The sequence below is a fragment of the Artemia sp. Qi Xiang Cuo genome, chromosome 17 (genome assembly GCF_049724085.1).
Source record: "Artemia sp. Qi Xiang Cuo chromosome 17, ASM4972408v1, whole genome shotgun sequence".
In the NCBI taxonomy this organism is placed as follows: Eukaryota; Metazoa; Arthropoda; class Branchiopoda; order Anostraca; family Artemiidae; genus Artemia; species Artemia sp. Qi Xiang Cuo.
In genome coordinates this window covers 2,819,070-2,845,126 of record NC_142810.1, presented here as the reverse complement: position 1 = coordinate 2,845,126, position 26,057 = coordinate 2,819,070, and the positions used below count along the sequence as shown (strand labels likewise).

At 36.8% G+C, this 26,057-nt stretch overlaps 2 protein-coding genes across 4 annotated transcripts in view; one reads left to right on the top strand and one right to left on the bottom strand.

Annotated features, from left to right (window-relative positions):
* LOC148941796 (uncharacterized) overlaps positions 1 to 26,057 on the bottom strand; it is a 539,516-nt gene that overhangs the window by 487,305 nt on the left and 26,154 nt on the right. The window lies entirely within an intron of this gene.
* Positions 2,009 to 6,588, top strand: LOC148941797 (uncharacterized). Of its 3 annotated transcripts, none has more exons than XM_089103151.1 (2): positions 2,009 to 2,154; positions 5,165 to 6,588. In XM_089103151.1, the coding sequence occupies exons 1-2, from the start codon at positions 2,040 to 2,042 to the stop codon at positions 6,337 to 6,339; spliced, it is 1,290 nt and encodes a 429-aa protein (XP_088959277.1). In that variant the 5' UTR covers positions 2,009 to 2,039; the 3' UTR covers positions 6,340 to 6,588. The 3 variants fall into 3 exon arrangements, with proteins under 3 accessions (XP_088959277.1, XP_088959278.1, XP_088959279.1); XM_089103152.1 differs by having other exon boundaries at positions 2,012 to 2,616; XM_089103153.1 differs by having other exon boundaries at positions 2,012 to 2,664.

The window sequence follows — 26,057 nt, the reverse complement described above, 5'->3', positions numbered from 1 at the left end:
TGATTAGTTAAGAGTAAGATTAGATAATATGATTAGTTTAAAATACTAAAATGTAAACTACCACAAAGAAGAGTAGGGCTAAGGACATGGGGGCCTTCTTAAGACCAGAACATGATTTGCACTCTATTAAAAACAATTTTTACCTTGAGCTATGTTTCTATTTCTTATAACATCAAAAGAAATTATATCCCAATCAGAACTCATATTAAAGGGAAAAAACATGAAATAAATGGATTTTAATGTAGGCTACTGCCATGGCTAAATCTAAACAGATAAATGAAGAGGTCGGTAAACGAACAATGTTGTTGAATCAATTTTAACAAGAAAGAACATTTTTTGTTCCAATGAATTCTTTCTTTTGCTTTGATAAAGCATAAAACATTACATAAAGCTATTGAAAGATTGATAAAGTTATTGAAAGATTATACTTCCATAAAAAGTGTCACTAAAAGCGTTAAACACAAAACCATTGGGAGGTTTGTCGTTGTACAGCCTTTTTTAAATTGGCTAATAGCTGCAAAATGTCTGCAAAGTGCTGATTAATTTATCATTCTTGTCTTGAGTGAGTATAAATCTGTTTCTATTGATAAAAATTAACTACTAACTACTACTACTAACAGCTCATCGCAGCACCAGACAGCCCGAAGCCAACACAGCTACGCACGCTTCTCCTCCATCTCAATCTATTCAAAGCTTCCCTCTTTACACCCTCCCTGTAAGTTCCCGTTTTTCTTTATGACATCCTCCAACCCCAACCGCAGACAACCTTCACTCCGTTTTGCCCTAGACAGTTGGCCAAAAGTAACGTGCAAAACGTGCCCTAGCCATCTCAAAATTTTTCTCATTATAGTCCAAGAAAGCCAGATTGAATCACACTTTTTGTACAGCCTAGTTTTTGAAATACAGTCAGTCAGCCGGATACCCTGAATAATCTGTTGGTGATTTCTCTGGGAGAAAACTAGTAAATATTCACCCGCTTTTTGGAGTGTCCTTGCTTGAGAGCCATATCTGACCACTGTCATCACTGGTAGCTTCCAAAATTCTAATCTTGGTTTACTGACTTATCTTTCCTTTCTTCCAAAATTTATTATCTGTGAAAAAAAAATACCCTGAACCTTAGTTATTCTATTTTAAACATCTTTACTGCTCTCTCTGTCTTTACTAATATTAATGCCTAAGTATAGTATCTAAGTGAAGCTAAGTGAAGTTATAATACTAATAATACTACCTAAGTGAAGCTGTCCACATGATCAATCTTTTCGTTACCCAATGTCACCCTTTCGTTTTCACTTATTCCTAGCCTTAGTGACTTAGTCTTTTTAACATTAATTATTAAACCTATTCTAACATCCCGAACTCGGAAAACCTCCTGAAGTTCATTCATTTTCCTCAAACTTTCATCTAGAATATTTAAATCATGAGCATAATCTAAGTTCAGGAGATATTTTCCGCCCCATTTGGTTCTGTGGTCTCCCATTGCCTTTCCTGTGCTACTTAAGACAAAATTGATCAAAAGGATCAATATAAAGGGCTATAGAACACAACTCTGCTTAGCTCCTGACTTAATACGAAAACAGCTGTTAACCTTACTTCCTATCTTGACTGCAATAGTGATATTCTCGTTCATTGCATTAATCAATTTCATGTATTTGTCTGGTATACCCTACAAGGATAAGATCTTTGCTAAAGCTTTTCTATCAACAGAATTGAAAGCTTGCTCATAATCTATAAATCTGAGGACCAAAGGTGTTTAATAACTCAGGCACTTTTCAATTATTAACCTAAGAGTAAAAATTTGGTCGACACATCTTCTACCTTTTCTAAAACGGTACTGTTTCTCTCTTATAGCTTCGTGTATAGCATCTCTCAGTCTAAAAAGTATCATATTACTTGATAATTTACTACCTACAGACACTCTCTGTCGCTTTCTTACTTTCTGGGTGAATTATCCAGACATTGTTATTGTTGTTTGATCTTTTATTTGTCAATTTGTTTATTTTTTAGAAGCTGAAGCTGCTTCAACAATTGATACTGAAACAATGAGAGAAACTTCTTGTCATATTCTGTCATCTGAGCATCAAAATCAACCTTTGGGTATTTCATTGAATATAGTATCTGAGTCAGACTCACAGGAACTGGATAGAAATGACGAAGGTATATTTGGAATTATAAGTGGTACTTTACAATTCAGGCTGATTAAAGATAATTTCTGAAAGTTTTTCCTACCTAACAAACGTTCTTCACATTTTTATTATTCAAGTAGCCGAAAGTAGTAGTATTATTCAAGTAGCCTTGCCGGAAGTATGTTTTTCATTCAAGTAGGTCATTAAATAGTATTCCCAAAAGTGTATTTTTGGGAATACTATTATTCCCAAAAGCTCAAGGGGAGCCTCTGAGAGCTGTACTCAAGGCCACATACAGGGGGCTGGGGTTTACTGCGTTTGAGCCTCCCCCCTGATAGTTTTGTCCTATTCGTAAAAAAGTAAAAAAAATACATTTAGAAAAATTTTAGATACGTTTTTTTAAGGTTTTGAAATTTCTATTTCATTCTATATTCTATTTCATTGAATATAGCATCTGAATCAGACTCACAGGAACTGGATAGAAGTGACGAAGGTATATTTGGAATTAATAGTGCTACTTTAAAATTCAGGCTGATTAAAGATAATTTCTGAAAGTTTTTCCTACCTAACAAACATTCTTCACATTTTTATTATTTAAATAGCATTGCCGAAAGTATTTTTTTCATTCAAGTAGGTCATTAAATAGTATTCCCAAAAGTGTATATTAAGGCTTAGTTTACATTTCGGCTCATAGGCAAGTGCATCAACGGAATTTGAACGCACAGTACTAAAACAGTGCAAGACTGAAAGTGGGTCTTGAGCCTCTCAACATTAATCTAATAACTTTCTTTTTCAGTTACTAGAAAGCTACACTAGCAAAGCAGAGATTGAGTTTGTTTTTTACTTTGGTGATTTTTTTGAATTTTTTTCTGTCTAACACCAATTTTTTCCCAAACATGATGCAGCTTAAGAGGAAACTTCGAATACGACAAAAGATTAAACACAAACAAAACTATTGGAAGTACATTAATTATTACACTAAACTTAATGACTGGCTTGTCTGTCACTTTTTTTTCTATCAGGGATTTTTTTTGGGACTATTTAAAATGTGAGAAAGCTCCCTCTTGTGCGCTATTATCAGTTTATCAATAATAATTATATATTATAATGGTCATAGTTATATTATATTGTAGTTATAGTAATATATTATAATTAAAATAATAATTATCAATAATAATTTTTAAGTGCTATTGGCGTTCAACTAAACCATCTTTACCGAACGACTATTTATCTGTGACTATTTATATATGTGTGTTATTAAAGCTGACGGTCACAATAAAACAATTTTAGAAATCTGTACTCCGATTTTGAAGCTGATGTGTCTATTCGAAATAGTGATATTCAAGGTTGTCACTAAATTTAATTGTCACTTAAGTATATTCTAATTCTATTTCTGAACAGGAATAGTTGAAGCCATTTTTGTTTGGAGTAATTGAAGACTCTTTTAGTGACAACTATTGGATGAAAATGTAGACTGGTTTAAGTGAATACAAAGACGACAAAAAAGGCAAAATTGAAATGACAGATAAAAGAGAAAATAAAGTAAAGAAGGATAAAATTCAAATGTGGTTCATGCTATTGCTCCCATATGGAGCTCATCTGAGGCTAAAAGCTCTTATGGCAGTTATTGTGCTCTCTTTCGTCGATTTTATCCCAAGTGAACGCAGAGTTTTAGGAAAGGATGGGGGGGGGGGGCGTAAGCCAAATCACTGATCGTTCGTTTTCAGAGCTATTGCATACCAATGGTAATAACTCTTTCAAACTCTTTCAGAGGGCATGGTGATGCGGTAAGTTGTTAGTAGTAGTAGTAGTACTCTAGTAGACTCAGAAAATTATATATATCACATTTGTAAGTCTTTCTTATAACTGACTCCCCTCACCCCATTGCCTACTTATGTTTAGGTATACCTATGGAGTATACATTTGGTCGTTCAATTAATATTAGCTTTTTACTTAAATCATACAAAACTATTCTTGAATGATATGTAGAAAGATAGACGTATAGAATGGCGAAAGCTTAACAAGAAAATAATTTATTGAAACCTTTCTATATAAGTTGCATTTGTAAGTTTTTCTTGTAACTTACCCGCCCCCTGCTCTCCCCTTTCTGCCTTATGATGCTTCGCAACAAGTTGTTCCAGTATCTTGAAACGACTGCTGGTATTTCGTTACCAATCTAAGAGACATATTTTTTCCCAGCCAATGACAGCCTCACTCATGTACCTTACCAGTTGCGGATCAATATTATCTCCTGACTCTTTTTCCTCACTTGTTGAAGTTGCAAGAATGTTTTCTAACAGGCAGTCAATCATACTTTATTTGCCTACTCTACTTCGTTTGGATACAAGAGTGCGGCTAGGGTTTTAAGTTTCTAGGGGGGAAATAAAGAATGTGTCGACAGAATCCTTCAGTATGCTGACTAATGCAGACATAAGCTAAATTTCCAATGTAAATAGTTTAATTTTTCAAGGTTTCGGCACGTGGTGCTGACACCTTTGAACCGTTCCCCCTTAGCTGCTCCCCTGACTAGTTATCATGGTTGCAATTGATTGAATTGTGGATCTTTCACCCACACAAGTGAACATTCAATAAACAGAAATGTATGATTTGTTGTATTCTTTTTAGTTGTTTTGGTAGAAGTTGTGTGTTTTTGAACTCACCATACATTTTGAACATTGCTGCATCAGGTGTGTATTGACAAAAAAATTACTTTGACCTCATTTAACTCACCTCTGCTGCTATCTCCAACACAGTCGCTGGTGGCTCTGCCCCCATTGCTGGATAAACAAAAACTACACGAGGAAATCTGGTGCCATCTTCTGGATTAGTTGTGGACATAGAAAAGAAAAAAAAATCGGATGATATCCTATATTTATTTCACGATATCTGATAATGACACTGACCCCTATATTGATCTGATAATATCGGCTGCCCGATATATTGGTCGAACTTCAAGTGTTAAAATACCAATTTTTTTGTTATTTTTATTTTATTAATTTTAGTAAAAAAAAATTAATTCAATATTTTGTCTTTTACTACAGGGATGATGCATTCTACTGTGTGCAGGTCTGATGATGTGAGTCTTCCAATACTCTTAGGCCCTAAACCGATCGTTATGGTGAAAAAACTGGCAGAGAAGGCTATTGAAGAATCAACAGTTGGAATCTGGCGTTGCGGCTCCTGTGGAAAAGCCGAGAAATCCCTTTTGATTCTAGATCTTCACATTGACACTGGCTGTGAAGAGCTTTCACCAATAGAGTGTTATGTCTGCCCTGTAGTATGTCGTAATTACAGTAATTTTGTTGTTCATTTCATGGAACACCAAATGGGAGTGACAAGGAAGTGTGCCATTTGTTCAAGAGAATGTATTGATGATATGAGACAACATCTAGTGTTACAAGGTCACATTTCACCAAACATGTCGGAACTAGACCTGCCGATGAATGAATCACTAGTCGTTTCACAAAACCCTTCCACTAGCGGCTACTCAAATTCATCTAAATCAGAATCGGAAGAAAAAGGTTTGGACGATAAGAAAAGATACTTGGACGGTCGGTTGGACTGCAAAAAGCATAGAAAATTAAAGAGGCATAAAAGTATATACACAGAAAAAAATATATATAAATGTGATCTATGTAAGAAATGCTTTTCTTCATCATACAACTTGAACAGGCATCAAGTTGTGCACACTGGTGAAAAGCTTTTTAAATGTGAGATATGTAAGAAATGCTTTTCTTCATCAAGCAATTTGAAACATCATCAAGTTATTCACACAGGTGAAAAGCCATTTGAATGTAATATATGTAAAAAATGCTTTTTCCAATCTAGCATTTTAAAACGGCACCAAATAGTGCATACAGGTGATAGGCCATTTGAATGTGAGATATGTAAGAAATGCTTTTCTCAATCAAGCCATTTGAAGGAGCATCAAATTGTGCATACTGGTGAAAGATTATTTAAGTGTGATTTATGTAAAAAATGCTTTTTTATATCAAGTCATTTGAAACGGCATCAAATAGTGCATACAAATGAGAGGCCATTTAAATGTGAAATTTGTAAGAAATGCTTTCCTAGATCAAGCTATTTGAATATCCATCGAAGACTTCATACAGGTGAGAAATCATTCAAATGTAATTTATGCCAGAGAGCATTCTCAAATAGTTCGAACCTGAAATATCACCTAAGAACCCATTCTAGGAAGAGGTCTGATAGATAATAGCTTACAATAAAAACATCGGATGGAATAGTGATTTTTTTTAGACAGAAGTTGAGATAGACGTGGAATAGTTAGAGCTTTTCCATGCAAGTTAATTCTTTGGTCTGAACTAACGCTTCTCTATATGTATCTGTGAAAATTTCTGATTTTTCTGATTCTTTGACAAGTAAGACTCGATCTTTATCTGAGAACTCTTGCATTGGTAAAACCACAGAAGAGCCAGTGCCGATTTTCTTATTTCCTAATGACTATTTTTCCTTCTAATTTCTAGTGCCTGGTAAAATATCTATTTAAACGGATAATTTAAACTCAAATAGAAGTCTTCAGTGTTCAAAAAGCATGACTATCAGGATTTTTAAGTATCCAACCATTTAACAAAAAAAAAGGTCATGTGGTGCCTACCTTAGCTTACAAAAAAAAAAGAAATGAAAAAGTATTAGTTTGTAAGTAAATTAAGTTCAAAAACGTCAAAAATCTTTATTTTCCAATAGCTTGAAAACCACAGGAAAAATTGGAGTCCTATCAAAGTAAAGTGTTAATAATCAATTATATTGTGAAATTACTCAGTGTACGAGCCATATTATAATTGTCAATTTTTTCATATTTTTCTTTGACTTAAAAATTTTTCTTTTATTCTTAAAAATTTTTTCAATATTCCCAATCTTAGACTAGTTGCTACATTACTAAATCTTTTAAGTTTGGAAAATGATTGTAGGAGGAATTATTATTTTAGTTTATATATTAATTCAGATGCCAGGTCACTTAAGGTAGCATTTTAGTGAATCCAAGGTCGCTTTTTTAATCACAAAATAAAATTTTATTCTTTTCTTGACAACAAAATGTTTTACTACAAAACTTCATCTGAATGCAACGGCCGATAAAGGAAACAGGGGTGAATATAAAATTTGTTTTATTAAAAGTGATCTACAATCAGGGTTACTTCTCTAGATAATCGCATTTTCGATTGAAGCATTTTTCATTTCTGTCAGCAAGCTTCTTAATACTTTCTTCACAAAATGACGCTGCAAATGATTTGAAAAGAGTTGTGACGATTTCTTTGTACTCCTCCGTGCTATAGAAAGAATGTCTCCAAGCTACCCCCTCATTACAGGGTAAATATAGATGTCACTTGGCGCTTAGTGGAAACTATAGTTGCTGTTCAAAAAGGGATGTGCAATAATGGATGAACACAAATTCTCCAAACAGATCCATAAGTTCAAACAAATGTTCAAAAATGCAACATTATTGAAGCTGTTTCTTGGACCAAAAAGACGCAATGCATGTGGAATTGAAGTGGAAACTAGTTCAAACTGCCGTCGCGGATCTTCATTCCATGACTGGCAGTGCTGATCTTCTGAACAGATGAAAGCCAACGCCTCAAGTTTGTCTCAGCTAATCGATCGATACTCTTCTTCCAGTTCTTGTCGGATTCCATGTAAAATTTTATCTTTGAATCATCTTTTTAGTGTCAAATTGCTTTGAAATGCTCACAAAGCTGATATACTATTTGAGTTACCCTTACTCTGTCTATCTACTTTAGTTATATCCTAAAATGGAAAATAGTCTATCATAAACAAGCGAAATTACTCATTTCTATACAACTTCGAAAAAGTTATGCCAGCTTTGCCTCTCACAGTAACTATCTGTCTTGGCTTTACTCTAATTAGCCAAAGCTTGGCACTAAGTCTCTCATCACTTCCACAAAGCTAATCAAATTAAAATATCAATAGGCTCGGAATCATCCTTTTTGGATTTTTTTTTCCATGGAGGATTGAAGCGGATTTCTCATCATTATTTAATTGAAATGATCAGACAAAAGCAAAGAGAAGACATGTTTTTTTTCAACTGAAAATAAGGAGAAATATTTAAATTAAAAGAATGGATTCTGCATTTGAGACGGGCTGCTCCCTCCTCAATGCTTCGCTTTTTATGCTCAACTTTGACATTTTTTCCCAGTTCCTTAAGTTTAATTAAAGTACTAATACTTTTACGTGAAGAGCGAGGGATTGAACCGTAGGCAACTCCCTTAATATATGGAACAATTTTTATTCGTTTTAATTTTAATATTGCTCCTTACTTTGAGTTGAAAAAAGTTTGTTTATTTTTTTAATATAATAGACTGGTGGGGATTCTCCCTATCCTATTGTAATTTAAGGGGCCTGAGACGCAATTAAGGTTCAGCACCCTTTCCCAAAATCTATTGGCCATAGAAATCGCTGGAAAGCTTGCAAGAGTGAAGCATAAATAACTTTTTTACTCTCATTAATTTAAATTAAGTATTAAATGGATTATGTTTAACACATTCAAAAGTTCTGATTAAATTTTAGATTGCTTATTTTAAGCTGAATTAAATCCATAAATTTCTACTACTAATGGAAAAAAGTAAAAAAAAAAAGTTGGTAAATGACATGAACAGTGTTGTTTTGTTATGTTGTTAGCTTTTGTGAATGTGTTGTTAGTTTTCGTGTGTTGTAAATTTTTTTGTCGAATAAATACATTCAATGTTCCCCCAAAGTGAGGGAAGCAAACCCCGTTTTTCAGGTTTTATATTTTGGTGTTTTATAATCCAAAATATTAAAATGAACCCTCAATATGGGTGAATACCCCCCCCCCCTTCCCTTCCAAAGGTTTTGTGCAGAAAAATGCAACCTGAATACCACGGAAAGCTTAGTATTTTGCCAAGATTAATATTTGGAAAAAATTTGGAATTCTTTGATTTACTATTTCATAATGTCATGCTTATAAATTGAATTAAGATTTGAATGTGCAGGATGTTCTGGACAGTAAAGAAATACGGAGATATATACAAAGAAAAGCAGTGCTGCTCAAAAATAAGTTTGAAAAAATTGAGAAATACTCGGTCATATTGGGAGTCGTTCGCTTACAGGTAAACTCGTTTCTTTAGAGGATTTGAGAAGGTTGTAACCGTCCCTCTCATATCGAGTGTTGAAAAAATATATTCAACTACTACATACACTTGATGCATTTTAATATATTTATTTGTTTATTTGAATTTCCCGGCATAATCTGCCTATTCGAGCAATTAATGTGACTGTAAAGAAAGTATTTCTCCTCTTGACATATCCAAGCAAAAGCCTCCCCTCCTGAGGAATGTTAAAATCTTAATATTTTTGTCTTCTCATACAATTATTAAATTTTGAATTAGTCATAAGCGGAATAGAGCTTTATGACCCTTTTTCGAACTTATAGGCCCTAACCCTCCCCCCCCCCTCTAAGCTTTTATATCTGTTTAAAAAAAACATAACCTCTCTGCTTTCAAAGCCAATTGATTTTAAGTAATTTTGTTTCTATTACTGTCAAATAAATACATATTTTGTACCTCAAATTTGTTTCAGCCAAACTATTCAGGTTTTATTTTCAGTTAGTTTTGAAGTCCTGTGTATTAAACTACTGGTTCAATATGGCTTGATGCCTCCTTCTTCTTCTAGAAGTCTCGTGATGAAGTAAAAAACATCCTGAATTTTGCAGTAAACTCTGTTATTTTGACATACAACTGCTTATTTTGAATTTTATGTCAAGAAAAATGTTGAAAAATCACCGATTTGCTGATTTATACTACGAATTTTTTCAATATCTATTAAAATACAAGATTATTTATTTATTCAAAGGTAGTATTAAAAATTCATTCACTTTGTTTTTGGCGGAATAGAGAAAGGTCCATCATAGAAATCTATTAACCTTTAAACCTAGAAAAGCCATATTATAGAAAAAAAAATCCTAAGGTTTCTCACTTCAAAGGTTTTCGATTTCTAGTCGTATTGTTTGTTTGCCTGTCAAAGAAGTACATTAATCACATTTTGTTCCTCCAATTTGTTTCAGTAATTATGTATGTATAGATAATATATTTACTAAAGTTATTTCCGTTTTGTAATAAACAACGCAAGATTACCATACCACAAAATTCTGGAAAACCGGTCTATATAACGATCAGCGTTCCTTTCAAAAATATAAACTAATTAAAGTTTATTTTGTGGTAGCTTGAGATTAAACCTTTACACAAGATCCAAGGAAACTCTTTGGACTTAATTCTGCATATTAAAAATGTATTCGTCTATTAGAAGGATAAAATCAATTAATCTTGATTAATAATATCCCTAAGAAAAGCATTATGAAAGTAATTTTTATAGAAATGTCCAAGCTTGAAAAAAATCATTTGATTTCTTTTGTTAGTCTCGGACTAAAGATGTAATGTAGTTAGTGTTTTTTTAGTATGCAAGATCCAATAATTATGGTATGATGCGAAATTTCCTTTTAGATTAGAGCACCCGGGGCGTACAGACCGTCATCACAAAGGCTATAGCAGCATTGGAACATGTAGACCATCATTGCCGAGGTTATATCGCTTTGGAGACTCCATACGGCAGGGGTCGTACAAAGGTCCCTAAAAAGAAAAATAATGCCTATTTCTGTTCCTCTTTTTTTTTTTTTATGTAGTCATTCAATGCCTACAACAAAAAGCCTTTAGCCAGTGCCATGGAGTTTTTGTATCTCACCCCACCATCTAGGAGTTATAGTGCGTAGCAGGGGGTTTTGTTATGCCATCTACTTTCAGTTTCTTAGTATTGATGTTGCCTAGGCAACAAATCAGTGATGGCGTTTTGTAGGGTGGGTGGCAAATAGCTTCCGTTGCTGACATTGCCCAGGCTGAATCTTAGTTGCGTTTGATTTAACAAAACTTAGTTAACTAACAAGTCTACTTTTTTCGCTTTTAGAGTTTATTTTTCATAAAGTTAACTGAGAAAGTTAGTTCGAACTTATTGCCAGGAATGCTTAGTAGATATCCAAGAACAAATAATTTTTAATAGTATTATCATTTCTAACTTTCTATTAAAATTAGAATCCGTTCGTCAAAAAAAAAAACGTTAAAATTTAAAAAAGAATTAAAAATAAAACGGCAAGATATACTCATTTGTCTTATTAGTTAAATAGTAAAGTAAATCGAAAAAGGCTCTTGTAAAGGGCGGCGAGGTCATTATTGCTATTGGGTCAAAAAAAATGGAATTATAATCAAATAGTGAGTTTTTAACGGTACTTGCTAATTAAATGAAACACACTCAAGAAATACGCTTAGGTTAGATCTCACAAAACCGGTTTCACAGTATACAAATAAAAGGGACGGTTGATACAATGCATTGGACCTTTAAAACTTGGGTTATATTTTTGCACATTGCGGGGGGGGGGCATGCAAAAAGTGGGGTAGCGTAGTAGCAACGCTACTTGGTAGTTCTCTTGGCCTAGTCAAATTTGTGGGCAGATTTTGTCTGAAAATACAAGTGCTTTGACTAATCGCCGAATTTTCGGGGATTTCCCCAAACATCTGTCTTGTCGAAAAAAATCGGTTCCCCAAAAATCCCCTTTAGTTCAGGGTTACCACCCCTAGTGATTTATCGCTAATGACAATCCACCCCTAGTAACTATTACTTTCACTTAACTTGACATAATTTTTCCACTACTTTCCAAAGTTTTGTCTCAATTATTTATTGCATATAAAAAAACAGAAATAGATCATTGAATTACTGACCTTTCTTCTTATGCTAGTAGAGGCATAATGTTTGGGTTCTAGGTGTTTATCTAATAAAAAACACTTAACACTTGGAAAAAAACACTGAAATGAAACATAACATTTACTTTAGAATGGGCTTCTTTTTTTTCTACAAATTTCCAGATAACTCGCTATTTTTCTGTAATATTTAGTGACCATATACCTAGAAAGAATCGTTTTATGATTTCAAACTGTCTAAATACTTTACCCCCCCCCCCTTTATGTGCAAATATATAGCCCAAATTATTATTGGCTTCACCTCCTTACACGTAGCAAGAATAAAAGCTACCCAAATCTAACGAATGTTATGTATTCCAGTCTCATCATTTCGCATGGAAGTGCCAGTGCAGAAGGGGGTTTTTCTGAGTAAAAAAATGTGCTTGATCAGCATCAAACGTTGATGCTAGAGAGAACCCTTAATGCTAAATCATAGGCAGCGCGCTAGCGCTGCCTAAGTAAAGAACGATGTGGGTACAATGTGTTGTTTTTTCTCCCTACTCAGGCACTTCGTATCGAAGGAGTTGTCGTAGAAAGTTTGAAAAGGGCTCACTCGATTGCAAATTGGAGTGGCTAGTGCCCTTTTTAATAGTAGAAAGTGATTGGAGGGCAACTAGCCCCCCCCCCTACGCCCCTCATTCCCCCAAACACATCCAATCAAAATTTTGAGATAGCCATTTTGTTCAGCGTTGTTGATTTCCAGATAGAAAATATTTTTTTGAGGAGGACAATCCCCCACAACCCTCGAGGCAAGGGTTTTAAGTTATGCCCTGGGGGCATATAAGGTTTTATAGAAGGTGTTGTCGTAGAAAGTTCAAAAAAGGCTCATTCGATTGGAAATTCAAAGGGTTATTGCCCTTTTTAATTGTCGAAAGTGATAGGAGGGCATCTAGCCCCCCCCCCCCCCACGCCCATCATTCTCCCAAATACTTCCAATAAAAATTTTGAGATAGCCATTTTGTTCAGCGTAGTTGATTTCCAGATAGAAAGTTTTTTTTGAGGAGGAAACTCCCCCACAACACTCGGGGGAAGGTTTTTAAGTTAAGCCCTGGGGGCATATAAGGGTTTTATAGAAGGCGTTGTCGTAGAAACTTCAAAAAAGGCTCATTCGATTGGAAATTCTAAGGGCTAGTGCCCTTTTCAATAGTCGAAAGTGATTGGAGGGCAACTAGCCCCCCCCCCCTCCACGACCATCATTCTCCCAAATACATCCCATAAAAATTTTGATGTAGCAGTTTTGTTCAGCGTAGATGATTTCCAGATAGAAAATATCTTTTTGAGGAGGACACTCCCCCATAACTCTCTGGGCAAGGGTTTTAAGTTATTCCCTGGGGGTGTATAAGGTTTTTATAGAAGGTGTTGTCGTAGAAACTTCAAAAAAGGCTCATTCGATTGGAAATTCAAAGGGCTAGTGCCCTTTTTAATAGTCGAAAGCGATTGGAGAGCACCTAGCCCCCCCCTCCCCATGCCCATCATTCCCCCAAACCCATCCAATCAAAATTTGGAGATAGCCATTTTGTTCAACGTAGTTTATTTCTGAATAGAAAATATATTTTGAGGAGGACACTCCCCCACAACTCTCTGGGCAAGGGTTTTAAGTTATTCCCTGGGGGCATGTAAGGTTTTTATAGAAGGTGTTGTCGTAGAAACTTCAAATTATTCGATTGGAAATTCAAAGGGCTAGTGCCCTTTTAAATAGTCGAAAGTGATTGGAGGGAAACTAGCCCCCCCCCCCTCCACGACCATCATTCTCCCAAATACATCCAATAAAAATTTTGATGTAGCAGTTTTGTTCAGCGTAGATGATTTCCACATAGAAAATATCTTTTTGAGGAGGACACTCCCCCATAACTCTCTGGGCAAGGGTTTTAAGTTATGCCCTGGGGGTGTATAAGGTTTTTATAGAAGGTGTTGTTGTAGAAACTTCAAAAAAGGCTCATTCGATTGGAAATTCAAAGGGCTAGTGCCCTTTTTAATAGTCGAAAGCGATTGGAGAGCAACTAGCCCCCCCCCCCATGCCCATCATTCCCCCAAACCCATCCAATCAAAATTTGGAGATAGCCATTTTGTTCAGCGTAGTTGATTTCCGAATAGAAAATATATTTTGAGGAGGACACTCCCCACAACTCTCTGGGCAAGGGTTTTAAGTTATTCCCTGGGGGCATGTAAGGTTTTTATAGAAGGTGTTGTCGTAGAAACTTCAAAAAAGGCTTATTCGATTGGAAATTCAAAGGGCTAGTGCCCTTTTCAATAGTCGGAAGTGATTGGAGGGAAACTAGCCCCCACGCCCATCATTCCCCCAAACACATCCAATAAAAATTTTGAGATAGCCATTTTTTTCAGCGTAGTTGATTTCCAGATAGAAAATATCTTTTTGAGGAGGACACTCCCCCACAATCCTCGGGGCAAGGGTTTTAAGTTATGCCCTGGGGGAATATAAGGTTTTTATAGAAGACGTCGTAGAAACTTTAAAAAAAGCTCATTCGATTAGAAATTAAAACGGCTATAGCCAGTTTTAATAGTCGAAAGTGATTGGAGGGTAACTAGCCCCCCCCCCCGTGCCCATCATTCCCCCAAGTATATCCAATCAAAATTATGAGATAGCCATTTTGTTCAGCGTAGTTGATTTCCAGATAGAAAATATCTTTTTGAGGAGGACACTCCCCTACAACCCTCGAGGCAAGGGTTTTTAGTTTTGCCCTTGGGGCATATATTGTCTTTATAGAAGGCGTTGTCGTAGAAACTTCAAGAAAGGCTCATTCGATTGAAAATTCAAAGGACTAGTGCCCTTTTTAATAGTTGAAAGTGATCGGAGGGCAACTAACCCCCCCCCCCCCACGCACATCATTCCCCCAAGCACATCCAATCAAAATTTTGAGATAGTCATTTTGTTCAGCGTAGTTGTTTTCCAGACAGAAAATATGTTTTTGAGGAGGACACTCCCCCACAACTCTCGGGGCAAGGGTTTTAAGTTATGGCCTGGGGACACATCAGGTTTTTATAGAAGGCGTTGTCATAGAAACTTCAAAAAACGCTCATTTGATTGGAAATTCACAGGGCTAGTGCCCTTTTTAATAGTTGAAAGTGATTGAACTGTGACTAACCCCCCTCTCACGCCCACGTTTTAATAGGCAGCGCGCTAGTACTGCCTAAGTAAAGAACAATGTGGGCACAATGTGTTGTTGGTTTTTTTTCTCCATACCCGGGCACTTCGTAACAAAGGATTCGTCGTAGAAGCCTAGAAAAGAGCTCATTTGATTGGAAATTGGAGTAGCTAGTGTCCTTTTTAATAGTCGAAAGTGATTGGAGGGCAACTAGCCAACCCCCCCCCCCTCCCCGCGCCCATCATTCCCCAAACACATCCAATCAAAATTTGAGATAGCCATTTTGTTCACCGTAGTTGATTTCTAGATAGAAAATATCTTTTTGAGGAGGACACTCCCCTACAACTCTCTGGGCAAGGGTTTTAAGTTATGCCCTGGGGGCATATAAGGTTTTTATAGAGGGGCGTTGTCGTAGAAACTTCAAAAAAGGTTCATTCGATTTGAAATTCTAAGGGATAGTGCCCTTTTAATAGTCTAGTGATTTGAGGGCAACTAGTCCCCCCCCCCCTCCACGCCCATCATTCCTCCAAACACATCCAATCAAAATTTTGAGATAGTCATTTTGTTCAGCATAGATGATTTCCAGATAGAAAATATCTTTTTGAGGAGGACACTCCCCCACAACTCTCGGGGCAAGGGTTTTAAATTATGCCCTGGGGCATATAAGGTTTTTATAGAAGGCGTTGTCGTAGAAACTTCGAAAATGGCTCATTTGATTGGAAATTCAAAGGGCTAGTGCCCTTTTTAATAGTCGAAAGCGATTGGAGGGCAACTAGCCCCCCCCCACGCCCCTCATTACCCCAAACACATCCAATCAAAATTTTGAGATAGCCATTTTGTTCAGCGTAGTTGATTTCCAAATAGAGAATATCTTTTTGAGGAGGACACTCCCCCACAACTCTCTGGGCACGGGTTTTAACAAGTTATGCCCTGGGGGCATATAAGGTTTTTATAGAAGATGTTGTCGTATAAACTTTAAAAAAAGCTCATTCGATTCGAAATTCAAACGGCTACAGCCAGTTTTAATGGTCGAAACTGATTGGAGGGCAACTAGCCCCCCCTCCCCTGCGCCTATCATTCCCCCAAGCATATCCAATCAAAATTTTGAGATAGCCATTTTGTTCAGCGTAGTTGATTTCCAGATAGAAAATATGTTTGTGAGGAGGACACTCCCCTACAACCCTCGGGGCAACTGTTTTAAGTTATGCCCTGGGGGCATATAAGGTTTTATAGAAGGTGTTGTCGTAGAAAGTTCAAAAAAGGCTCATTCGATTGGAAATTCAAAGGGTTATTGCCCTTTTTAATTGTCGAAAGTGATAGGAGGGCATCTAGCCCCCCCCCCCGCCCATCATTCTCCCACATACTTCCAATAAAAATTTTGAGAGAGCCATTTTGTTCGGCGTAGTTGATTTCCAGATAGAAAGTTTTTTTTGAGGAGGAAACTCCCCCACCACTCTCGGGGGAAGGTTTTTAAGTTACGCCCTGGGGGCATATAAGGGTTTTATAGAAGGCGTTGTCGTAGAAACTTCAAAAAAGGCTCATTCGATTGGAAATTCTAAGGGCTAGTGCCCTTTTCAATAGTCGAAAGCGATTGGAGGGCAACTAGCCCCCCCCCCCTCCACGACCATCATTCTCCCAAATACATCCCATAAAAATTTTGATGTAGCAGTTTTGTTCAGCGTAGATGATTTCCAGATAGAAAATATCTTTTTGAGGAGGACACTCCCCCATAACTCTCTGGGCAAGGGTTTTAAGTTATGCCCTGGGGGTGTATAAGGTTTTTATAGAAGGTGTTGTTGTAGAAACTTCAAAAAAGTCTCATTCGATTGGAAATTCAAAGGGCTAGTGCCCTTTTTAATAGTCGAAAGCGTTTGGAGAGCAACTAGCCCCCCCCCCTCCCCATGCCCATCATTCCCCCAAACCCATCCAATCAAAATTTGGAGATAGCCATTTTGTTCAACGTAGTTTATTTCTGAATAGAAAATATATTTTGAGGAGGACACTCCCCCACAACTCTCTGGGCAAGGGTTTTAAGTTATTCCCTGGGGGCATGTAAGGTTTTTATAGAAGGTGTTGTCGTAGAAACTTCAAATTATTCTATTGGAAATTCAAAGGGCTAGTGCCCTTTTCAATAGTCGAAAGTGATTGGAGGGAAACTAGCCCCCCCCCCTCCACGACCATCATTCTCCCAAATACATCCAATAAAAATTTTGATGTAGCAGTTTTGTTCAGCGTAGATGATTTCCAGATAGAAAATATCTTTTTGAGGAGGACACTCCCCCATAACTCTCTGGGCAAGGGTTTTAAGTTATGCCCTGGGGGTGTATAAGGTTTTTATAGAAGTTGTTGTTGTAGAAACTTCAAAAAAGGCTCATTCGATTGGAAATTCAAAGGGCTAGTGCCCTTTTTAATAGTCGAAAGCGATTGGAGAGCAACTAGCCCCCCCCCTCCCCATGCCCATCATTCCCCCAAACCCATCCAATCAAAATTTGGAGATAGCCATTTTGTTCAGCGTAGTTGATTTCCGAATAGAAAATATATTTTGAGGAGGACACTCCCCCACAACTCTCTGGGCAAGGGTTTTATGTTATTCCCTGGGGGCATGTAAGGTTTTTTTAGAAGGTGTTGTCGTAGAAACTTCAAAAAAGGCTTATTCGATTGGAAATTCAAAGGGCTAGTGCCCTTTTCAATAGTCGGAAGTGATTGGAGGGAAACTAGCCCCCACGCCCATCATTCCCCCAAACACATCCAATAAGAATTTTGAGATAGCCATTTTGTTCAGCGTAGATCATTTCCAGATAGAAAATATCTTTTTGAGGAGGACACTCCCCTACAACCCTCGAGGCAATCGTTTTAAGTTATGCCCTGGGGGCATATAAGGTTTTTATAGAAGACGTCGTAGAAACTTTAAAAAAAGCTCATTCGATTAGAAATTCAAACGTCTATAGCCAGTTTTAATAGTCGAAAGTGATTGGAGGGTAACTAGCCCCCCCCCGTGCCCATCATTCCCCCAAGCACATCCAATCAAAATTTTGAGATAGCCATTTTGTTCAGCGTGGTTGATTTCCAGATAAAAAATATGTTTTTGAGGAGGACACTCCCCTACAATCCTCGGGGCAAGGGTTTTGAGTTTTGCCCTTGGGGCATATATTGTCTTTATAGAAGGCGTTGTCGTAGAAACTTCAAGAAAGGCTCATTCGATTGAAAATTCAAAGGACTAGTGCCCTTTTTCATAGTTGAAAGTGATCGGAGGGCAACTAACCCCCCCCCCCCCCACGCACATCATTCCCCCAAGCACATCCAATCAAAATTTTGAGATAGTCATTTTGTTCAGCGTAGTTGTTTTCCAGACAGAAAATATGTTTTTGAGGAGGACACTCCCCCACAACTCTCGGGGCAAGGGTTTTAAGTTATGGCCTGGGGACACATCAGGTTTTTATAGAAGGCGTTGTCATAGAAACTTCAAAAAACGCTCATTTGATTGGAAATTCACAGGGCTAGTGCCCATTTTAATAGTTGAAAGTGATTGGACTGTAACTAACCCCCCTCTCACGCCCTCCTTTTTATAGGCAGCGCGCTAGTACTGCCTAAGTAAAGAACAATGTGGGCACAATGTGTTGTTTTTTGGGTTTTTTTTTCTCCGTACCCGGGCACTTCGTATCGAAGGGTTCGTCGTAGAAACTTCGAAAAGGGCTCATTCGATTGGAAATTGGAGTGGCTAGTGCCCTTTTTAATAGTCAAAAGTGATTGGAGGGCAGCTAGCCAACCCCCCCCCCCCCCCCCACCCATCATTCCCCCAAACACATCCAATCAAAATTTTGAGATAGCCATTTTGTTCACCGTAGTTGATTTCTAGATAGAAAATATGTTTTTGAGGAGGACACTCCCCTACAACCCTCTGGGCAAGGGTTTTAAGTTATGCCCTGGGGGCATATAAGGTTTTTATAGAGGGGCGTTGTCGTAGAAACTTCAAAAAAGGTTCATTCGATTTGAAATTCTAAGGGCTAGTGCCCTTTTAATAGTCTAGTGATTTGAGGGCAACTAGCCCCCCCCCCTCCCCTCCCATCATTCCTCCAAACACATCCAATCAAAAATTTGAGATAGTCATTTTGTTCAGCATAGATGATTTCCAGATAGAAAATATCTTTTTGAGGAGGACACTCCCCCACAACTCTCGGGGCAAGGGTTTTAAGTTATACCCTGGGGGCATATAAGGTTTTTATAGAAGGCGTTGTCGTAGAAACTTCAAAAAGGCTCATTTGATTGGAAATTCAAAGGGCTAGTGCCCTTTTTAATAGTCGATAGCGATTGGAGGGCAACTAGCCCCCCCCCCCCCGCCCATTATTCCCCCAAACACATCCAATCAAAATTTTGAGATAGCCATTTTGTTCAGCGTAGTTGATTTCCATATAGAGAATATCTTTTTGAGGAGGACACTCTCCCACAACTCTCTGGGCAAGGGTTTTAACAAGTTATGCCCTGGGGGCATATAAGGTTTTTATAGAAGATGTTGTCGTATAAACTTTAAAAAAAGCTCATTCGATTAGAAATTCAAACGGCTACAGCCAGTTTTAATGGTCGAAACTGATTGGAGGGCAACTAGCCCCCCCTCCCCTGCGCCTATCATTCCCCCAAGCATATCCAATCAAAATTTTGAGATAGCCATTTTGTTCAGCGTAGTTGATTTCCAGATAGAAAATATTTTTTTGAGGAGGACACTCCCCTACAACCCTCGGGGCAACGGTTTTGAGTTTTGCCCTGGGGGCATATAAGGTTTTTATAGAAGGCGTTGTCATAGAAACTTTAAGAAAGGCTAATTCGATTGGAAATTCAAAGGGCTAGTGCCCTTTTGAATAGTCGAAATTGATTGGAAGGCAACTAGCCCCCCCCCCCCCCACGCACATCATTCCCCCAAACACATCCAATCAAAATTTTGAGATAGCCATTTTGTTCAGCGTAGTTGTTTTCCAGACAGAGAATAGGTTTTTGAGGAGGACACTCCCCCACAACCCTATTTACATGTGATATTTTTATTTTACATGTGGACAAAATTTTCCAGGGGGAGAATTTCAGACGGGAGGGGATTTTACACGTGGTGAGGAGGAGGAATTTTCAGGGGGAGAATTTTCTGCAGAAGATGAATTGCCTGCATGGATAATTTTCTTAAACTATAGTTGTAAATAATATACAACTAATCTTTTGTCTACCATCTTGTTAAAATAGTTGGCTGAATTGTTTTCAGGGGACTTGTGAAAACCACCTGGTAGAAGTCTAACCACTCAATTTAAGATAGAATTGTTGAAATCAGATGTCACTATAGGGTCCACTCAAAAGGTTTAATCAAGACTTGTATGTAACATGATAATGATATTTGAAAAGAACATAAAAAGGGCAAAGAGCTGCGTGTTCTCCTATTCTCCATGCAAGAGAGGTAGAATCATTCATAATTTTAAACCCAGTTTTGTTGTGACAGTAGAAAAATATTTACGATTTGGGCTATATATTTTTCAGCTAGGGCACATGGTGAAAGGGGAGAAAAGCCCTCTCCATCAACAACATAAAGAAATAATTTAGAATGTTTGCTATCAGACTATAGTCACAGCTCTCCTGAAGGAAACATCCAAATGAAATATACACGATTATTTTACTCCTTATTTGATATTCTTTTTTAGTATAAAATTCCTCTCTTACAAAAACCATGCAGTCTCTCCCCCAATAGTCTCATGCATTGACCTAGTACTAATGAATCTAGACCTATTGACTTGAAGCAAGCTAGTTTTATCTGAAAATGTGTTCAATATTTACCGAAATTTTATTTTCAAAGATGGATGATACCAATAGAATGGAGCATAATAATTGGACTAATAGGAATATTCTGAATATTTCATGATTGTTTGGTTAGTTTTGTTATACACCCAAGGACTCTGTGAGACAACTAGAAGGGGCTGGTGAAGACCTGCCAAAAATGCAAACTAAACAATAAACATCAGCATAAAACTAGCAATCTATAAATATGTCTCTTTATTGTCTAGAATCTTCTGAAAAGGTTCAATTCTATTCCTCTATTGTTTTAAATATATGACTAGCTAGGTCATAAGGAGACTATGTTAAGAAAACAATTCTTACTTCATAATATGCAAAATTATCCTAGTTAACATATTTTCCAGGAAGAACACCTTTATCCTCACTATTTAAAAGTCTTGAAAATTGTTTATAAAACAAACAACCAAGAGCCATCTAGCTAATCTAACCTCATCTAAATTTATGAATATTTGCCTATTTGTATCTTTTTGGTAGATGTCAGTGGTGGTGTTTGACTTTCATATATAGACTATTTGAAAATAGATAAATGCAGTGAAATCTGTTAATTTTTCACAACTTTGTTTAAAAAAAGCAAAACAAAGAAGGCAGAGAGGATAAAGGTGCTCCTCCAGAAAAACATGTTAACTAGAAAAATTTTGCATATCATGAATTAAGAATTGATTTCTTAACATGTTTCCTTATGTCCTGGCGTGGTCATACATTTATACCCCTCTATTGGTAGGGTAAATTTCTAGGTGGCACTATAACTTAGCTAAAATGAAAATGTCATTTGATGCTTTTTTTATGCTCTTTTGTAATTCAATAATTGGTTCTGAGGCTAATTGCATCTTGAGCCCTTAAAGGGGGCACAAATTTTTTTCATTTTTGTAACCAAACAAAGAAGTTATCAACACTAGTTAAGTTATTGAAAAGTGGTTAAAAAATATCAACTACTTTGTAAATAAGTTGTTCAAAAGGAATAAGTATTTCCAAAAATACTTATTTATAACAATTCAAACCTCATTTATTAGGCAATTCAAATATAAACCATTTTCCTACTTTTTCAAGTTTTTCAAATACTGTTGACAAAATAGCACTGAATTTTGGGTACTCCTATGTTATACCTACTCTTTTATATATGTCAAACTGGAGATACAACAGAAAACCCGTTTTGTGCAGGTTAATTGAAGACACCCCTATACAGTAATGAATGCTTAGCGTGGTTATCGATGTGTTGACGATATTTAAACTGTTGTTTTTTGGGGTTTAGGGGGCGAAAAAGGTACCTAGGTTGGGTTAGGTTACGTATTTAATATATGCTACTCTTTACCCAGCACCCACCCACCCTCCTAATATGCAAATATATAGCCCAAACTTGTTTCTAAACTGTTATATATTCATCCTATTTTATTTATTTTATTTCAAAAGCATTAACCAAACTAGCAGTATATAAAAGAGTAGGTAAAACATAGGAGTACCGAATTTTGTGATTCAAAACTTTGTTGTCAACAATTCAGGGTATTTATTTGCACAATAGGAGGGGGGGCGGGTAAACTTCATGGTAAAATTGTAGAAGGGCCATATAATTCAGCTAGGATGAAAGTGAAAATATGATTTGATGCTTTTAAATTATTCATATAAAATACCTTCAGGGCCACTTTAAGGCTCAAGATGCAATTAGTTATTGAATTATGACAGGGCTGCCACAGGTTAAAGTAGTAAAAAAAATGACTAAGGGGCCTCTTTTTAGTCAAAAAAGGGACCTCTCAAGGGACCATTCTGGACGCAGAATCGACCCTAAAACTCCTTTTTTTTAAGTTTTTGAAAGAAAGAGCAATGACACAACAGCAAATGACACTTGACTAAGAAAAAAATAGGAATGACCATTTGCAAATATCTCTCCATGATCAGAGGCCAAGTGATAATTATGAAATAGACCACCTGAAAATCATCATGCCATGGGAGGAGCTTTTTTCTTCTTTTTTCTGAACGCTTTACTTTCGAATACAAAAAAAATCAGATACAAAAATATGATAAATGAGATAAGGGTATGGTAACTAGAACACACAACTTATTTGTTTCCCTGTTTTTTGCACTGCCTTTTGCTGGAACAGAGATGAGATCAGTAATTGTTTCTTTGACTCAAACTTCTGGTGGGAGGTTTCAAGAATAGCAGCTGTCTTTTTTTGTTCAGAGCGCATCAACAGAGTCCCATCTATCATGGCCTACGCTAGCTGTATCTCGACCATGTTCTTTTTTTCAATGCCTTTTTTTGGTCATAAACTCGGACTAGCTTAAATCCCGATTGGACTAGTTTAAACTTGTCAACTAGCATGTCCTTTTGCGTCAGGATGGGTAACTCCCTGGCAATATATAATAAACTCTGAGCAGTACCTCCTCTCACGCCCACCTTTTCTGCAAACACATCCAATACAAATTTTGAGATAGCCATTTTACTCAAAGTAGTTGTAAGTTCTGGAAATTAGGTCTTTGAGGATGAAACCCCCCATAGCCCTCAGGAAAAGGATTGTAAGTTAATCCCTGGGGATATATAAGGTTTTTATAGAGCGTGTTGTCGTAGAAACTTCCAAAAAAGGCTCATTCGGTTGGAAATTGAAATTATTAGTGCCTTATTTAATTGTCGAAAGTGATTGGAGGGCAACTAACACCCCTTCCACTTCCACCATTTCCCCAAAAATATCAAATCAAAATTTTAAGAAGCCATTTTGTTCCACGCAGTTTAAATTTCAGGAACTTATGCCTTTGAGCAGGAAATTATACCTTTGAGCAGGACATTTCCCCATAGTCTTCAGGGCAAGGTCTATAAGTTATGCCCTGGGGTCATATAAGTTTTTATTGAAATCTTTATCGTAGAAACTTGAAAAAGAACTCATTCGACTGGAAATTCAAAGGGCCAGTGTCCTTTTTAATAGTCGAAAGTGGTTTGAGGGCAACTAACCGCCCACCTACGCCCACCTTTTCCCAAAACACATCCAATCAAAATATATAGATAGCCAGTTTATTCAACGTAGCTGAAAGTTTTGGAAATTAGGTCTTTAAGGATGACAACCCCTCTTCTCACAGCCCTCAGGGCAAGGGTTGTAAGTTATGCCCTGGGGGCATATAAGGTTTTTATTCAAAGTCTTGTCGTAGAAACTTCAAAAGGGCTCATTCAATTGGAAATTGAAAGGGCTAGTGCCTTTTTTAATAGTTGAAAGTGATTGGAGAGCGACTAATGCCCCTCTCGCGCCCACCATTTTCCCAAACACATCCAATCAAAATTTTGAGATATCCATTTTGTTTTACGTAGTTGAATGTTCTTGAAATTAGGTCTTTTAGGATGATAACCCTCTCAAATCCCTAAGTGCAAGGGTTTTAGGTTATGCTTCGGTGGCAAATAAGGTTTATATAGAAAGTTGTTCTGGAATAAATTAAAAAAGGACTCATTTGATTGGAAATTGAAATTGCCCTTTACAATAGTCGAAAGTGATTTCAGAGTAATTAGCCCCCTCAAACGCCCACCATTTTCTAAAAAAAAATTCAATCAAAGTTTAGAGTTAGCCATTTTGTTCAACGTAGTTGGAAGTTCTAGAAATTATGTATTTAAGGATCACAAACCCTCCAGAGCCCCCAGGGCAAAGATTGTAAGTTATGCCCTTGGGGAATATAAGGTTTTTATAGATAGGGTTGTCTTAAAACTTCGAAAAGGGCTCATTTAATTGGAAATTGAGAGGGCTAGTGCCCTTTTGAATAGTAGAAAATGATTAGAGGGTAACCAACCCCACTCTCACGCCCACCATTCCTCCAAACACATCCAATAAAAATTTTCAGACATCCATTTTGTTCAACGTAATAGAAGGATCTAGAAACTAGGTCTTTGAGAATGACACCCCTCTGCCCAGAGGGCAAGGGTTGAAAGTTATGGCCTGGGGGCATATAAGGTTCTTATTGAAAGTGTTGTCGTAGAAATTTCAAAAGGGCTCATTTGATTGGAAATTTAAAGGGCTAGTGCCATTTTTAATAGTTGAAAGAGATTGAAGAGTGACTAACGCCCCTCTCACGCCCACCATTTCCCCAAACACATCCAATCAAAATTTTGAGATAGCCATTTTGTTTAATGTAGTTGAAAGTTCTGGAAATTAGGTCTTAGAGGATGACAACCACCCTAACAGCTGTCAGGGTAAAAGTTGTAATTTATACCCTGGGGGCATATAAAGTGTTTAGAGAAAGCATTGTCGTTTCAAAAAGGTTGCATTCGATTGGAAATCAAAGGTCTAGTGCCCTTTTGAATAGTCGAAAGTGCTTGGAAGGCTTGACATTTTTATGGTAAAGATCGATATGAGTATAATGTATTATTTTTTTGTTGTTGTAGTTGTTTAGACCATGGCAATTTGTATCGAAGGAGTTGCAGTGGGAACTTCAAAAAGGGCTCATTGGATTAAAAATTGAAAAGGCTGATGTCATTTTTAATAGTCAAAAGTAATTGGAGAGCAACTAATCCCCCTCCTTCGCCCATTCTCTCATTCACCCATTATGTTTAAAAACTAAATATTGCCTTAAGAATAAATCAAAATCCACTGCGTTAATGCTAATTCCCAATAAGGCATCTCAGCAATATCCCAAGAACGACTGAGGGTATTCTATTCAAACTTTCGGGGCTACTTCTGCTCTTAAAATTTAACCTAAACAAAATAGCGTGACAGTATCCAAGCTATCAAAGAAAGTAAACAGATTGTTTTGCAAATGGTATAAAGTTTTCCATTTCAGGTCAACTAGAGGAGGGACGGAACTAAATTAAACACTGATGTTTGTGTCCAGATTTTTAAAAGGGTGTATGTTGTTAAAAATTGCTGAAAATTTTTCTCAAGCATACAAATAGCAGGCCAAACTATAAAATCTTAAAAAAACAAAAGTTTTAAAGTATTAATTTCTATTTCCCTGAAAAGATCAAGCCCATATAAAACGAACAGAAATTAACTAAAAAAATTTTCCCACAAAATAATATTTTCAAAGGAAAGTAAAGAACTCTTTTAAACAAAAAATAAGCAAAAATAAAATCAAATAATCTATCAACCATGAAACTACCAAAAATCAACAACGATAAATAAATGAAACTCAAAACAAACAGAAATTACAATAAATAACCGAGTCAAACTCAAAACGGGCAGAAATTAACATAACTTGGGCTCAAAACCCCTATGCCTTCCCAAGGCCAGAACATAATTATCACTTTACTGAAAAAAATATAAATG

What these genes read in the sequence shown, in the direction of transcription:
- LOC148941797 (XM_089103151.1), top strand. Translation starts at nt 2,040, where the DNA reads ATGAGAGAAACTTCTTGTCATATTCTGTCATCTGAGCATCAAAATCAA. An exon ending in ACTGGATAGAAATGACGAAG is followed by an intron (nt 2,155 to 5,164) that starts GTATATTTGGAA and finishes CTTTTACTACAG; the next exon opens with GGATGATGCATTCTACTGTG.